The sequence below is a fragment of the Leucoraja erinacea genome, chromosome 2 (assembly GCF_028641065.1).
Source record: "Leucoraja erinacea ecotype New England chromosome 2, Leri_hhj_1, whole genome shotgun sequence".
NCBI classification, from domain to species: domain Eukaryota; kingdom Metazoa; phylum Chordata; class Chondrichthyes; order Rajiformes; family Rajidae; genus Leucoraja; species Leucoraja erinaceus.
The window spans coordinates 82,108,922-82,127,132 of NC_073378.1; the positions used below are offsets into that span (position 1 = coordinate 82,108,922).

Consider the following 18,211-nt stretch of genomic DNA (forward strand, 5'->3'; position numbering starts at 1 on the left):
TGGCAACGAATGCCCAGGAGCAAAGGAGATGTGGTGAACACTGCCTTGTCCATTATAGGTACTGACCTCCCCACTAATTAAGATATCTATAAGAGGCACAGTCTCAAAAAGGTAGCCTGCATCATTAAGGACCCACACCAGCCTGGCAATGTTTTTATCTCACTCCTGGCATCAGAAGGTGGTATAGGAGTCTGAAAACTGTAACATCCAGGTTCAGGAATAGCATCTTTCCAGTACCACTAGGCTATTGAACACTACGAACTCCAACTAAACTTTGAATTACGAACTGCCTCGGTTGCACTAGGGTCTTTGGGCTATGTTTTGTTTTTGCACTATATTGGTTTCTTTATTTTTGTTCATTGGGTGTGTTATCTATTGTGTATTATGTTTACAAATCTGTTTTGCAAGTAATAATTTCATTGTTCGGTTTCAGGATATATGACAATAAAACACTCTTGACTCTTAAGCTAGATGTCATAAATTATCATTTGATCAAAGTCCATCAGCACCTATGGAAGGATAAAATAATTTGGCATTCCAGAACGAGGCTTCCAATTTTTATTCTGACCTGTTAGGAACTAAAAAACATTAGAAATTGAAGTAGAAATATGCCTTGCAGCGCTTCAAGGCTGCTCCATTAATCAACAAGATCATGGCTGATTTTCTATCTCAACACATTCCCACTCAAAGCCCTATGGATCCCCAGTTGATCCTAAAGAACAAAGGCCTATCAATCTTCCATGGATTCCAACTGAAGCAACTTTATAGTTCCAGAACTTTTGTTTTTGTTTCAGAATTCCAGCTGCGTTTTTTCTTAATTGGCAATATGTTAAATGTGTGTTTTAAGGCATAAACATTTTAATGGGAAGATCTCCCATTATGTTGCCTTTAATGGCAATATGAATGCGCAGGTTTCAAATATATGCTTCTGTCTTTATCCAGGAAGTGGCTTTATTGGTTAATCATTATCAATTTTGCTCAAATAACTAAATATAATTGCAAAATAAATTTGTGAGGGGTCTGAATCCATTCCAAATTGAATGCTGCACATTACTTTCCCAAACTTGGAAACTGCATTTAAATAGATTACAAGTTCTTGGATCCTGTCACTTGCAGATTTTACAAAGATAATTAAATATTTATTTTCTAAAGAGGATGTGCCGGCTTTACCATTTTAATTGATTTCAAGGCATTAATGGGCTGCTTATCAGTTTTCTATTTAATCCAGATGAAATCTTGATTTTGATATTAACTAAACCCTTGTCAAAGCTAGCATGGAGAAATTATCCTGCTCCGGTTGGTTGATAAACAACAGCATCGCAGAGCTTGTCGCGTCAACAGGCCTTCCAGTGAATATCAGTGATGCCTATCAGGACCCTCGCTTTGACACTGAGGTAAGAAAATCATTTATATGGTTGAGCAACAAAAATCCCACATTCAGAAATCTAACTCTACATGGGCTTTCTAATTTGCATTACATTAAGCTTCTTCCATTATGTCTCCAGCTCAGAAGCAGTATTCATTGAGATCAGTCAACACCTATCCCATCATCGACTATTGTTGCATGCAAAGCAAAAATAACATAAAATTCTCACTATGTGAAAAGTAGGATGGTTAATCTGTGTTTACTGGTATTAGCTGCAGGAGGAAGTGATAGTTGGACTCTGGCGATGTGGTAACCCTTTCTTCTTTGATGACTTCCCAGCATTTCCTATTGGTGTCTCCCTGAACATTGTCTTGTTGTCTTTGTTGTCTCTTTTGCCATTTTCGTTGTTAAAACACTGTCTTAAACCCCCTTTTCACGGTGCGACTTGACGCAAGAGGTAACCAGAGTTTGACATCGTGGGAACCTCGTGCGGTAACAATACGGCATTCGTGGACCACCGTGGCGCTAACGGCATGTAATCGTGTACCTTGGGTACTCGGGAGAAAATTCAAACATGTTTGAATTTGTCCAAGAGTGTCTTGTGCACTTGTGGTTAAGCATTGCAACATTTTATGAACGAAGTGTCCCGTGCGATATCGGTAGTAACTCTTGCGGTCACCGTGGGAACTCCTGCCAACGGTGAACCCGGAAGTTGGATAGAGTGAATCCAGCCAGTTTGCTATTTACATACAAATCTAATAAAACTAGCTAAGCATTTCATTAATGTCAGTGTGTCTCTTTTTGTCTGAAAGATGGGGGTGTCTTCATTTACTGGCGGTGGGTGTCTGTCACTGAAACAGGCAGGTAAGATTTCGCATCCACCTGTGTGTGTGCGTCTCTCTCTCTCTCTCTCCCTCCCTCTCACACAGGCGTGAATGGATGAACTCCGCGGGCCAGACAGCATTTACCGAGAGAGAGGGAGGGAGAGAGAGAGAGAGAGCGAGGCAGTCCTGGTCAGGCGTTTGAAGATAGACACCAGTTGCTTGGAGCAACTCAGCGGGACGGGCAGCATCTCTGGAGAGAAGGAACGTAAATGCTGCCTGGCCCGCGGAGTTCCTCCATTCATGCCTGTGTGAGAGTGAGGGAGGGAGAGTGTGAAGAAGGCTCTCGACCCGAAACGCCACCCGTTCCTTCTCTCCAGAGATGCTGCCTGTCCCGCTGAGTTGCTCCAAGCCTCTCCCCCCCCCCCCCCCCCCTCACCCCAACTCCCACCCACACACGCGAATGCTGGAGAAACTCAGCGGGTGCAGCAGCATCTATGGAACGAAGGAAATAGACAACGTTCCGCTGAGTTTCTCCAGCATTCGCGTGTGTGGGTGGGAGTTGGGGGGGGGGGGGGGGGGGGGGGGGGGGGGGAGAGACATAAGGCAGCCTGAAGAATGGGTCGCTGTTCATTTCTCTCCGTAGATGCTGCCTGTCCCGCGGAGTTCATCCATTCATGCCTGTGAGAGAGAGAGAGAGAGGGAGAGAGAGAGAGAGAGAGAGAGAGAGAGAGAGAGAGAGAGAGGCAGTCCTGGTCAGTCCTTTGAAGATAGACACCAGTTGCTTGGAGCAACTCAGCGGGACAGGCAGCATCTCTGGAGAGAAGGAACGTAAATGCTGCCTGGCCCGCGGAGTTCCTCCATTCATGCCTGTGTGTGAGAGAGGGAGGGAGAGGGGGAGAGAGAGAGAGAGAGAGAGAGAGGCAGTCCTGGTCAGTCCTTTGAAGATAGACACCAGTTGCTTGGAGCAACTCAGCGGGACAGGCAGCATCTCTGGAGAGAAGGAACGGGTGGCGTTTCGGGCTGAAAGTTTCTTCAGACTGAAAGTTTCACCTCTCAGTAGATCATAAAATAACACAATAATCACGGTCAATGTGAGATACAGTCTTTATTCATATTTGACAAAATAAAAAGACGACTTCTTGCACATATTGAGAGAAGGTGCATCACACCAAACAACATTTGTCTAAAAAAACAGATTATTCTTCAGCTCATTAAAGAGCTCGGGTGAAAAAAACGAATAGAGTGTGTGACAACAAAGTAACATCATTTGTGCCACGTGATTAACTACACTACAGTCCACGATGTTCATTCGGGAAAGATCGGGAGACGGACAAGTCACTCGCACAAATTACAGAATTGCCGAGTACCGTGGGAACTCTTTACTCTACCCCCGTTATATCGTGTGATATCGTGCTAGACCACGACCACTCCACTTTGGCTACATCTTGCGTCAAGTCGCCCCGTGTAAACTAGCCATTAGTACTGTACTGGATCTCATTTTAAATTATAAACACAAACCCTCAACCAGTGACGGAAATCGCTATCAAAATATGGAGGGGACAGGGGGGGGACACAATTTCTTGGTGGCTGCGTGCGCATGCGCACACTCACACACACACGCGAGGCTTCTGTGGGCCCTGTGAACGGTAATTACAGCTCAATCCAGTGCTAACTGCAGCTCAACTCTGCCGGTTCTTGCCGAGTTAACCTACAGCCCTGCCTGGACGAACGGAATACCTGTCCGGAGCCATGGAGCTAGTGCTGTTTCTCCGTGTTGGCTGTAAGCCTGGGCTATATTTCCCTTAAGTCCAGGCAGGGCTGTAGGTTAACCCGGCGGGCCAGGCAGAGTTGAACTGGGTTTAGCGCTGCTTCTCTGCGCTGGCTGTGGGGCTGGGGGCACCGCACCCGTCTGACTCCCCACGTCTCTGGCCACCCCCGAGCGTGGGGGCCATTCGGGTGGTGACAGGGATGGTCCAGTGGTGGTTCAGCAGCGATTGCAGCACCGGAGAGCCGGCCAGGATCGATCCTGGCTGTGGATGAGGTGCAGGTCTGTGTCCAGGGCTGCCATTGTGACCCTATGACCTGGGCACATCTCCCTCCTCCAATCACCATGCTCTATCCTCAGTCCCACCGCCCTACCTCCGACTTTGACCGACTCCTCCCTCCTCCAATCATCGCACTCAATCATCATGTTCCGCCCCCATTGCCTGCTGACCCACGTCTCTCTCGTCCTATCGGCGCCCTCGATCATCAGTCCCTCCGCCACTCGCAGAAAGCGGAGATTTCACAGAGTTTTAAAATTCAGATTACAAAAAATGGGGGGGGGGGGGGGGGGGGGGGGGGGTGAATCGTCCCTCACCTTTCAAAGCGGGGGGGGGGGGACTGCAAAGAAGACACACCAATGCCTCTACTTCCCTAGGAAACTAAGGACATTCAGAATGTCTCAAACAACTCTTACAAACTGCCACAGATGCACCATAGAGAGCATACTGTTGGGCTACATCACAGTTTGGTTTGAGAACAGCTCTGCTAAAGACTGCACTAAATTGCAGAGAGTAGTAGATGTAGCCCAGTCCATCATAGAGCCAGACATTACACCATTGACTTCATCTGCACCACAGTGTCTCAGGAAAACAGCAAAGATAATCAAAGACTTGTCCCTTCCCCCGCTTGTCCCTCCTTCTCCCCGCTTCCGTCCGGCAAAAGAACAGAAGCTTTAAAGCGTGCACCACTAGGCTCGGAAACTTCTTTCCCTCTATTGCAGGTTTTAGAATGGTTCCTCCATAAGCTTGGATGCTGTCCACTTCACCTCTGTCCTATTGCGCACACTGGACTTTGTATCTGAAACTATTACACTGCAATGCTGCAAAGTAAATTCAACACTCTGTATCTTGCATTTAGCTCTATCTATTGTACTTGATTGAATTTACATAGAAACATAGAAAATAGGTGCAGGAGTAGGCCATTCGGCCCTTCGAGCCTGCACCGCCATTCAATATGATCATGGCTGATCATCCAACTCAGTATCCTGTACCTGCCTTCTCTCCATACCCACTGATCCCTTTAACCACAAGGGCCACATCTAACTCCCTCTTAAATATAGCCAATGAACTGGCCTCAACTACTTTCTGTGGCAGAGAATTCCATAGATTCACCAGTCTCTGTGTGAAAAATGTTTTTCTCATCTCAGTCCTAAAAGATTTCCCCCTTATCCTTAAACTGTGACCCCTTGTTCTGGACTAGATTTATATCTAGTATTATCTGATCTGATTCGGTAGCACGCAAAACAAAACCTTTCACTGTACCTCTGTAAACATGACAATAATAAACCAAAACCTAAAGAGTCTGAGAAAACCTGAGCCCTAAGCCTTCACTGTGGAGGGGAGAATATCAGTGAGAAATAGGTGGGTTTGATGTGGGTTTGAGAAAGTGAGAGGAAAGGGAGAGAGGGAGGAGAAGGATCGGAAGTGAGAGAGAGGGAGGGTGGGGGAGAGGGTGAATAGATAGAGATAGTATATGATGCAGAAAGAGAGAGAGAGACAGTGCTTGACCAGCTCACATACCTGTATCCTCCCCCCTCCCTTTAACTCTTCCTCTTGAAGCTTTTAAAAGTGAGAGCAGGAATACAGATCTGCATATTCTTATTAGAGTTAAAGGATAGGCTAGCAGTGGTAGGAAACCCTGGCAAGGTACAGTATATGACAAGCGATATTGATACTTCTGACCAGAAAAAAGAAGGCATGTATTAAGCACAGGCAGCTGGGATTAAATTAATCCCTTGAGGTGTATCGGGGATGCACAAGTATACCTAAGAAAGAAATCAAGAAAGCAAAAAGTGGGTGTGAGATTACTTTGGCAGAGAAGAGTAAAGGGGCTGTCCCACTGCGGCGACCTAATTGGCGAGTTTAGAAGAGTTTAGGAGAGTTTCAAAAAGTGTCATGTTGAAGACCTCCTTCGACCTCCTTCGACCTCCCTTCAACTATGTTGAAGACTATCTACGGTTACCTTCGACTAGCTTTGATTACCTTTGACTACCCTCGATTACCTACGAATAACATGCCGACCTACTATGACCTACTTCGACTAAATCTATGAGTAAAACAAATATCGATTTTTTTCCATGGCGACCGTTTTTTACTCGCGGGCTTTTATCAGCATGTTGAAAAATACGGCGCGACCTAGCTGAGGCCTCAGCGTATTCTCGAACATGAAAGAGAGTTATGCCCCTGTCCCACTTAGGAAATCTGAACGGAAACCTCTGGAGACTTTGCGCCCCACCCAAGGTTTCCGTGCGATTCCCGGTTGCAGGTGGTTTTCGGAGGTTGCAGGTAGTGGAAGCAGGTAGGGTGACTGACAAAAACCTCCAGGAACCATACGGAAACCTTGGGTGGGGCGCAAAGTCTCCAGAGGTTTCCGTTCCGGTTTCCTAAGTGGGACAGGGGCATAACAAAGACCTCCCAGGACCTCGTGTCGACCATGTTGCGAGTATGAGTCGAGGGCAAACTCTTCTAAACTCTCCAATTAGGTCTCCAGAGAGATTTCCCAGTGAGCCGTGGAGTAGCCGAGTCCGGAGCCTCTGCCGGTCAGATCACGCATCTGACGTGGCTGATGGAATGTGGTTCAGTGGAGCCCATACACGTCGATGGAGCCCGAGGCTGGGGCCCGGGTCAGTGCCACGGAGGCGTCCAAAGAAGACCCGGCACCGATAGTGGAGAAGTCGCTGCTGCAGTTGATGAGGGCACCGACTGATGACGGATGAGGGCAGACCACGTAGAGTGAGGACGCTGCTGCCAGGGGAAGGAACAAAAGAGGACCTGGCATGGAGCGGGAAGAACAATGGACAATGGGGGACGGGTGTTAGGGGGGGGGAGCCATGAGAGGGGGGGAGGGGAGAACAAAGGGGGTCAAGTGTGGATACTGTATATACTTAGTAACTTTGTCAGTACCCTTATGTTGCGACTATTCGCAGAATGTCACTGTGACTTGTCACATGTGACAATAAAGCATTTGTTCATTCATTTGTATAATCATGCATTCATCCATTCATTCATTCATTCATTCATTCAATCATCATTCATTCATTCTGATTTTATGTGTATTAAAGGAAAATGTATACAGAGAGAGAATAAAGCCCCTCAAAGACCAAAGTGACCATCTGCGTGTAAAGCTGCAGGAGAAGGGCAAGGTCCTCATTGAGGTTATCAAGAATTACTGCAGGGTCTTGGTCAACTGGGTAAATATGCCAAAGAATGGCAAATGGGGTTTAATTCATATGTGCAAGGTTTTGCATTTAGGGAAGTCAAAGTAGGGTTGGACTTTCACAGTGAACAATGGGGTCCTGGGGAGTGTGATGAAGGTGGCTTTTGGTACACTGGCCTTTATCAGCCGTTGAGTATATGTTGGAATGTAATACTGCAGTTGTATTAGAGTGTGAGGCCTCGGGTGCACCACCAAGGACCATTGCATTCTTTTTTCGAATCTTTCATCATATATGCTGGATTATGTAGCATCCAGAGGTCATTGCTCTTGTACAACTAAAACTATCATGTTTTACCTTGAAAGTGAAAAACTGACAACTCTGTTAAATTAAAGTTTGGACTGAATCTTTGATAGGCATCTTTGATAGGCATTAGTTGTAATATACAAAATGTCAATTTTGTATTCCATTTAAAGTTTGCATATATTTTTAAAAAACAATCGGATCTCAAAATGTCTATGTTTAATACTTAAAATCTCATTAAGAGATAAGGAATAAAGAGAAAAGGGAAAAGCTGGATCCAGCTGCTCTGACTTGGTGTGTTTTTAATCCAAAAAAGTGCAAGAGATGAAATTTCATGGATGTGTGAGCTGAGTGAAATGTTCATCCCTAATAAAATTTGCCTGCAAATGCCACTAAATGAATTGAGCAAGACTGGCACTAGTTAAAATTAATTGTTGGAAGTTCATCCATTCAATTCAGGAATCTATTCATTAGATGTGAACCGTCACAGTAAAACACTTACAGGTTATATAAAATAGTTCAAGAGAAAATCTGACTCATTATTTTGCCTTCAGTCATTGTGAAATGGTTCCTTTTTAATTCTTTCATTTTCTATTTGTTACAAACTAGATTAGCAGGATGTTTAAGGAGTGTTGCATAACAATCTGCAAGATCAATGCATTCTATTAATCCATGTGTCGATGGCCATTGTCTCATGGTCACAGGAGAAAATATGACAATCTCCTCAGAGCAAGTCCTTAAAGGCATTAATATAGTTCCAGAATTGCAGACTAGTCACCATAAATTATATTAATTACAAGGGCAAAGTTGTCATAATTATATTATATTAGAAGTAAAATGCACCACTGGCTGGAAGGGGTCATTTCATTTTTGGGCCTTATAGCTAGTTTAATATTATAATGCTGTTTTTGTTTGCTGCTGATATGAAGAGGGTTAGTATAAAACTTGGGAGCAAACCTCATGACATATTCCTGATTGGGGTTGGTGTTCAAAACAGAATTTTTAACAAATGCAACATGGCTTATTTCTGTTACACGGAAGACATTGTTCATCTCATTAGTTATTTGTGAGTAAGACAGTCAAATCTGTTCAACTCTTGGATAATGGTTGCTCGATCATCACCAATTTCATTTGTGGGTACTTCGTATATGGAATATGTGGCATCTGTGAGCAGGTTTTCCTGATGTTGAGGGAGTCCAGAACCATGGGCCACAGTTTAAAAATAAGGGGTAAGCCATTTAGAACGGAGGTGAGGAAACACTTTTTCACACCGAGAGTTGTGAGTCTGTGGAATTCGCTGCCTCAGTTGGAGGCCGGTTCTCCGGGTACTTTCTAGAGAGAGCTAGATAGGGCTCTTGAAGATAGCGGAGTCAGGGGATATGGGAAGAAGGCAGGTGCGGGGTACTGATTGTGGATGATCAGCTATGATCACATTGAATGACGGTGCTGGCTTGAAGGGCTGAATGGCCTACTCCTGCACCTATTGTCTATTGTCTATTGATAACGAAGAGATTGTGAGATTCTTCAACCAACTAATTTAGGGTACTTCACTGGATCACCTGACTTTGTCACGTGTTAAATGGCCAAGATAGTATTCTTCTCTGTTGGACTCTCTTTTGTAAGTTGTTTTTCCTTTAATGAGAGTGATCAAATTTCAAATTTCACAGATACAACTTGCAGTGTACGAATTATACATTTAGATCATGTAACCGAGATAACAAATTTCAAACTAGGAAGCTTAAAACAGGAAATATTGATTAAATTAAAATTATGTTGAGGAAATGTAATGGAGGCTGGAAAGTACTGGGGGGATTAACTGAAATAGGTAGATTAAATAAAATAAAATAATCTAAAACTTTTTATAATCTCTGACATGAATTTTCTGATAAAATAACAATACTTTAAAGCTGTGAATTTTATCTTTCAGTGTCAGATAAATTGTTCAACAGTAATTATAATTTATTACACTGACAAGAGCTCGTTAATCCCTGAAAGTAGCCACTTTAACTCTTTTTCAACCATTCAAATGCTGAACTGCTGGAAAAGTTGAACACATTTATGCTATGACAATTATTTTTCACAGAAGAGAACATAAACGTGCTCACTGTGGAAAAGCAGAGTATCTTCAGCAAGCAACTTCTGATTTTCTACATGAAATCATGCATGCCCCCATTCTAAAAGTTGCTGTCAAAGGATACCTAAATGGTAATAGCTATTATTATTATTATTATTATTATTATTATTGCAAAATGTGGCCCATTCTGTCAGTAAACCAGATATTATAAATTAATAACAATGATCTGAGGTTTTAGAGCAAAATGACCTTGATAATGTGCATTACATTATGATTAGTTCTGTTGATTGTATAAATGGCTTTAACCTTTACATTTGGTTGAATCTTTAATTTGAAGTTAATTGAATTAATTTGTAATTAATTTCAGTTACCAGCTTTTATCCAATCTAATATTTAGACCTATTTCTATAATTGTATTTAGGTATTCAGGCCATTTGAAAAATATACTATTAATTGACGTGCCATTTAGTGCATCTTAATTAATTGTTATTACTCGGGTAAATACTGATTCTTCTCTACTGTTGTAGAAATCCTGGCACAGAGTGAGCACATCTTTGCCTGTTGAACCTCTGCTGCTGCCAACCAGAAATTGGAGCCATCTACTTCGAAGCCCTTGCCTTTGTTTTGCATTCCTATTGTTTAAATATTTTCTTTCTCATGTATTTAACTAATTCTTTAATTCTAATTCATGCATGGGTGAGACTGAACAGGAGGGGGAGGGTAGTGCTGGGGGAGGCAGGGGAAGTGGAATTCAATTTTTTTTAAAGTCCTGGTAGCAAGTGCTTTGATTTTTAAAACAAATTATAAAGAGGGAGGATGAGGGACTATGGGTGAGTGGTGGAATATTGCATTGGGAGAACGGGTTGTGTTTGGGAACGGGTGAGTGGTGGAATTTTGTGTTGGGGGAACGGGTTGCTTTGGGGGACCAGACCTCCCATGTAACAGGGACCCAACAGTTCCCACTGTCTAGTAATTAATACTACTTTAATCTAAATAATATCTTCAGTTTCTGAGCAAGGTGTTGAACCAAGATCCAACCAAATAAGGCTGGTGAAAACAAAAGGTTAACAAGGTGAATAATGTTTGGATAGATTTAGGAAACTGGGCCTTTGTTAAGCTGAATGCATTCAGCATTCAGATGTCATAGAATTATTGACCAGATTCGCTAAAGGAACAGTCCCTTTCAGCCCACTGAGTCCACACCTACCATCTACCACCCATTCCCACTAATCTTATATAAATCCCATATTTTATTCTTCCCACATTCACATCAAATTATCCCAGATTCTTACACACATATGGACACTAGACACGGATTAATCTACCAATCTATGCACCATTGGAAGGTGAGAGAAAACAGAAGCATCTTGAGGAAACCTGGAGGGGGAACATGCAAACTTCACATAGAGAGCATGCAAGGTCAGAATTGAGTCCAGGCCACTGACATTGTGTTAACTCCACCATGTGCCACCCACCGGAGGGACTTCAGACCAGAGAAAGCTCAAAGCATTATGTGCACACTATGTATGTCAAATTAGAACTTTATTGTTTGTTGAAATATGGTTAGATCAACTCACAGGTCAACTCTCTTGCTTACTCCTTCAGGCTCATTGCAGTTGCTACTCCAGCTCTACATGCTCAGTTTGCCACAAGCTCTCCTTATGTTAATGATATTAAGTGATGATCAGGGCTTGGAACTTCACCCTTCGCATTCCCACCCCATGCCTCAATTGTGCATCTAACTTTATTTATATCTGTAACCCCACCATTCCAGCCCTAAGATCCTGAAGTCAGAACCTTAGATTGTTAGATTAAGTTACATCGGTGTCATATAAATCACCCTGCAATGGCATTTCTTGGTCGCATGAAGCTCACAGATTGAACAACATATATTCAGTAATGGTAAATACAACAATAAATACAATGACAGGTGCAAAACAGCAGAATGGCGCAAGATCATAGTGCAATCAGATGTAGTGCAAAACAAAAGTAAAATATAATAACTAAATAACCGAATTAGATAAATTAAGATTACCTCTGGGCAGTGGGTGTGAGAGAGGTGAAAAACAGTTTTTAGGAGATGAAAGAAGGAGGCATTATTTGAATGTCAATTTCTCTGTCAAGGAACAGAATAGCAATGCTTTTGAGTTGAAGCCAAGAAACCACTCTTATTTTTCTTAGTAATTTAAAAAAAATGAATGATCCATTTCTTGATGAAAATACTCTCACAATATCGATGAATACCAGGATCGATCATATTGTTAGTCCCATCCTTTAGCATATGTTTTGTAGGCAACATAAAGATTTAATATCACCATTAAATCAGGTTATCAGGAGTTTATCACAATGCAGTTTATGGGACCATGTTGGCTGGGTGCAAATTGCCTGCTGCAGTTGCAAAAACAATGATTCCTCTTCAAAGGAACATTCCTGTTTATAATGCAGCTTGGGGTTTTCATAAGCACTGAAAGTGCTGCAAAATGGCAATTCTTCCCTTTATATCCGTGGACAAATGTTAACTTATTCAGTGATACTACACCCGCGAAAGTTGTATATTAAGAGATCAATTCATCAAAGTTATCCACATCCATATTACCTGCATCATTTGGTATAAACAATTTTTATATCATGTAACTGACGATAAGAGAGAATAAACAAATCAATCCATGGTTAATGATGCAGAATTGAGGGACTGTTCTATGGAATAGTGGAAAAAGTTAATCCTTGTTTTAGATGAATGCCATATCATGGGACACTTCCCCAAAATGCCAGAAATTCCAGGTGGAATGGCATACCACATATTCTATGGCAAGATGGCATGCCGAGCATCAGTGAACTGCATTGAGTGGTCATCTATCTATATTACTAAAAGTCTGATCTTGACCGCTTTTGGCCCACTGTGCTGCGATTTCCGAGAGAACGCTGCCACTTACGTCCGTCATTTTTGGCCTCCTCGCTCAGAGCCCCCCTCCGCCTTCCAGGAACGGAGGATTTTTCCCATCGATGAAATATCAGAGAGATATTAATGTTTTTTATAAATTCGCCATTCTCTCTGCTGCCCCCGCTAGCGGCAGGGGGGAGGGACTATAAAACCCGGAAGTGTAGTCCCTTACTCAGTCTCTGCTAGACCCAGGAAGCGAGAGGGTCATGGCTCTCTGAGCTGCGAATAACACTGAACGCACGTCCACTCCACGGTGAGTCACCTCGATGCGGCTGTAAAGTGGTTGTTGCCCAATTGTTTGCCTCGCCTTTTTAAAAAGTTTGTGTTCACAAAATGAATTTTGATTGTCGGGTGGCTGCTGCCCAATTGTTTGCCTCGCCATATTGGAATTGGAGGCGGAATATCGCGTTGGTGACCAGCCCTCCCGTGTGATGCTGGGACCCAACGGGTCCCACTTAGTCTAGTAATGTACTGTAGTCTCCTCTACAATGGAAAATGCATACACAGATTGGATAACCACTTTCTGAACATCTAGTCTCAACACTACAAAGAAGCAAAGGAAGAGGTTTCCTCGAAAGTCCCAATTGAGACCTGGGCCGTCTAAATTTAATACAAGAGAGAGAGAGAGCAAGTACTACGAACTCCTATTGCTCCATTGGGGAAATGTGGGTTCTGCACCTGGACTGACTGTCGGACTTCAGAAGTATCAGGACGTGGATGAGAAAAGTGCAAAATCTCCAGCACCTGGTCTACATTTACACAATACCAGTTGTAGGTGGCAGATAAAGATAAAGGATGGAAGTGGGGTGGGTGAAATGACAACATAAATTCTGGGTAAGATAGTGAGGTATAGATGGTGAGCCCCCCTCTGCTCAGGCTTTCCTCCACTTTGGATCATGGAGGTTCATGACAGCCTAGATCATCACGCAAATCCGCCTCCCCCTCCTCTCCCTGTTCCCATCGACTCCATCTACATTTTGCACTGCCTCAAGAAAGCAACTGATATAATTAAGGAGCACTCATACACCAGTCATTCTCTTTTCTGTCGGGCAGAAGATACAAAAGCTTGAAAGCATCCACCATCGGATTCAAGAACAGCTTATTTTCTGCTGTTGTCAAATTATTGAAATGACCTTCCAAATGCCAAGGATGGATTCCCAATCTTCCAATCTTCCTCATTGGAGCCTTTGCACTTTATTATTATCTGCATTTTCTCCATAGCTGCAACACTATATTCTGCATGGTTTGTTTTCTCTTTTGCACATGATGTGTACGTGCATGGTGTGATCTGCCTGGATAGCACAGAAAACAAATTTTCACTATTTTGGTACACGTTACAACAATAAACCAATAAAAATAGTAATATTGATTTCTCCCTTGTCTAATTTGTAACAATATTAAGATGTATCCACTAAATTTATTCCTGCATTTCATCTTGTGTGAATGCATTCAGAGCAGTTCAAAATACATATCATTGGTAGGCATCTTGAGAAAATACATAATATTTATAGTTTTCATGATTTATTATTTTCTTAAATGTGGGGTTTCTTCTTTCAAGTCCAGAACATGGGATGAATTGTACACTTCAGATGTCCACCTTTTAAGGTTTTAATACGAAAAGTCTGTTTAAACTCTTGGCATGCCAAACAGACCCAGCTGTTCAGTCAAACTAAGGAATCCTGCCATGTAATGGCAGTTTAATGTCTACTTGTGTTGGTTGCACATATGCCCGTGCTCATATTGGTGCTAGCTGCTGCCAAAATATTTCTCGGACATTGGTGAGCTGAGGTTTGTGCTCAGCTGAGAAGTTTCCCAATGCCCTGCTTTCAGAAAATCAGCCTTTTATGTTCTCATAACATGTTAATTTTCTTTTCTCTTGCTAATCAAATTTGATATGATACGATAGAACTTTATTTATTCCAGGAGGGAAATTGATTTGCTAACAGTCATAAAACACAAAGTACATGAAATTAAAGTGACGAGTGGAAAGGATTGAGGGGGGTTGGGGGTGGGAGAGGGAAGTCAGTCTAACCCACTACAGAAAGGGGGTGGGGGAGGGGGGGACGTACAATTTGATAGCTACTGGGAAGAAGGGTTTCCTGTGGCATTCTGTCCTGCATCTTGGTGGAACCAGCCTGTTGCTGAAGGTACTCCTCAGGTTGACCAGTGTGTCATGGAGGGGGTGAGCTATATTGTCCAGGATGCTCTGCAGTTTGAAAAGATTCCCCTTCAAGAACACCTCCCCTGAAAGGAGGGAGAACTTTAATGGTGCGTCGCAAACTAATCAGTTATAGAAACATAGAAACATAGAAATTAGGTGCAGGAGTAGGCCATTCAGCCCTTCGAGCCTGCACCGCCATTCAATATGATCATGGCTGATCATCCAACTCAGTATCCCGTACCTGCCTTCTCTCCATACCCTCTGATCCCCTTAGCCACAAGGGCCACATCCAACTCCCTCTTAAATATAGCCAATGAACTGGCCTCGACTACCCTCTGTGGCAGAGAGTTCCAGAGATTCACCACTCTCTGTGTGAAAAAAGTTCTTCTCATCTCAGTTTTAAAGGATTTCCCCCTTATCCTTAAGCTGTGACCCCTTGTCCTGGACTTCCCCAACATTGGGAGCAATCTTCCTGCATCTAGCCTGTCCAACCCCTTAAGAATTTTGTAAGTTTCTATAAGATCTCCTCTCAGTCTCCTAAATTCTAGAGAGTATAAACCAAGTCTATCCAGTCTTTCTTCTTAAGACAGTCCTGACATCCCAGGAATCAGTCTGTTGAACCTTCTCTGCACTCCCTCTATGGCAAGAATGTCCTTCCTCAGATTTGGAGACCAAAACTGTACGCAATACTGTGTTATTCACTTCTTATATTTATAAAACACAATTATAGCCATTTGAAAGATGCCAACATTGTGTAAAGGCAGGAGGCAGATAGTGGCTGTCACCTCACTGCGTGTACAAAGGTTTTAGCCCATCAGCTCAACAGTTGAGCCTTGTTTACATGGTACACTGTTTGAAATAATAAAAAAACAACCATATATTCTCCAAACTAATACAAATTAGTAATGTTTTTTTAGTTGGGCCGAATGATATATTGTCTTTTCTTGCAATCCATGATTTTATTTTAAAGATTAATTGAAAAATATAGCATTGGGTCAGGCCCTTCAGCCCACTAAGTCCACACAGATCACCGTTCACCCTTTCACACTAGTTTCATGTTATCCCACTTTCCCATCCAATTCCTACACACTAGGGGCCATTTACAGAGGCCAATTAACCTTCAAATCTGCACACCTTTGGGATCTGGGAGGAAAACGGAGTATCAAGAGGAAACCCACATGGTCACAGGAAGAATGTGTAAACTCTGCACAGACAATGCCTGAGGTCAGGGTCAAACCTGGAGCTCCTGCGCTATGAGGCAGTATCAAGGGGATATTGGTGCGTTAATTTTCTTATAACCCTAGAGTAGGGTTACTATTTAAAGTGTTGATTAGACCTTATGATTAGAAAACTTTTTCTGTTGTGGCTGCAACATTTATTCATCGTACAGGGTGGAACCATAACTGGCAATGAACTGCTAAGTGGTGCATAGTATTATTGCGGTATGCTGGAATTGTCTGAAATGGGAAGTTAGTTATACTTCCTCCTGGATTCTTTTGCTCGAAATGATATTCCCTTGTAAGGTGTTGGAGGGGTGAGATACTCCACAGAGAGGGCATCATGGTTCTTGAGACCCTGGTGAACAAAACAATGTTGTGAGTGAGAAAGGAGGAACGGGAAATGGGGTAATGGAAAGTTCAGCATTAGATCAGGTAGACACAAAATGCTGGAGTAACTCAGCGGATGAGGCAGCATCTATGGAAGGAGGAATGGATGACGTTTCGGGTCGAGACCCTTCTTCAGACCAATTCTTCAGACCGATTCAGACCATCGGTGTGAAGAAGGGTCTTGACCCAAAACATCGTCCATTCCTTCTTCCATAGATGCTGCCTCATCCGCTGAGTTACTCCAGCATTTGTGTTTACCTTTGATTTTACCAGCATCTGCAGTTCTTTCTTACACATTAGATCAGGTACAGACAGACGTGATTATGGAAAGGAAAGAATATTAAGTAGCATATCCGGTGGGGGCGCTGTCCTGTACGGCTGCCAGCTATGCAGCTGTCCGTTTTTTTTCACTTCTTTTTTATTATTTTTAGTACGTTAAAGTGTGTAGTTGGGGGGTCTAATCTTTTTATGTGTGGGGGTGGTGGGTGGGAAGGGGGAAACTACTTTTTCAAGTCCCTACCTGGTCGGAGAGGCTGCCTTCCTCCGAGCAGCACCTTCGACCTGTCCTCGCGGCCCACCAGCAGGTCCTGGAGCGACGTTTCCTGAGGGGACCTGGCCAGAACCTCGGCTTTGGTGGCGGCACAGTGCTGGAGCGCTATCGTGGAGCAGGTGATGCCTTGCCTGAGTCGCCGTGCTGGAACTCCATTATGCTGGGACCGCCGATAAAAACATCGTGGAGCCGCGGTTCTGTGGAGCGGCGGCGCTGAACTTTACATCCCGGAGCCTGGGATCTCTCGCCAAGATCGCCAGTGTGTGATCTGTGTGAAGCTCCGTCCGGCGCGGTCTGTTGGCTTGGAAGCCGCGGTCTCTGGTAAGAAGGCAGTCGTTCCTGGCACCCCAAGCCGCTGAGGGTTCTCCCGACGCCGGAGTACCATCACCCGGCGAGAACGGCCGGGAACATCGGGCCCCGTAACGGCGACTGTGGAGGCCTCAATAGGCCCGACTCTGGGTGGACAAGAGGATGGGGACTGGACTTTGTGCCTTCCCCCACAGTGGGAACCACTGTGGGGGGATGTTTTTATGTTTTAATGTTAAACTTCTTGAATGCTATGTTGTATTTTTATTAGTGTGCTGCAAGGACATCTGAATTTCCCCTGAATAAGGGGATTAATAAAGTAATATCTAATCTAATCTAATCTAATATTAAAAACTAAGCGTGTTAAATTTATGAAATCTCCCTTAACAATTTACCATCTGAATGAATGAGACTACACAAATTAAATTTTTCACTTTATGGTCCAGAGAAATTAGTTGGCAGTCTTTAATAATTATCGCAATCTTAGAAGGATATTTATGATTTAACATTTGTGATGTGTTTACTATATTTTCATGAAACTCATGGCGTCCTTAAGCACAAAATGTTCTGCAAAGCTTTTGAGCCCTCAATCATCCAGTCACTTGAGGTAATTCATAATTTTTGGGATATCTTTTCTTCATTACAGTTTGCTGCTGATTGCCCATGAATAGCAGAGAATGCTTTCACATCCTGTTAATGAAAGGCGGTGGTACTCATATCCTGTTATTTCTGTCAGCAGTCTGCATTCTATTATGAATGCTTGGAATTTTCTTTGGGCTGTGGTTCTCCATATTGGCTGCTAATATTTTGATGAAAGGTCAGCAAATATAACAGTGAAACAGAAAGGGACTCTTTCATGCTGATACCTACCAAGGTTTTGCC

The 18,211-nt window shown here is 43.2% G+C and overlaps 1 protein-coding gene across 1 annotated transcript in view; it reads left to right on the top strand.

Annotated features, from left to right (window-relative positions):
* pde11al (phosphodiesterase 11a, like) overlaps nt 1–18,211 on the top strand; it is a 264,935-nt gene that overhangs the window by 100,439 nt on the left and 146,285 nt on the right. Inside the window, exon 6 of the mRNA XM_055659453.1 lies at nt 1,274–1,394. Within this exon, the coding sequence (XP_055515428.1) occupies nt 1,274–1,394 (121 nt within the window). The remainder of the gene's footprint in view (nt 1–1,273; nt 1,395–18,211) is intronic.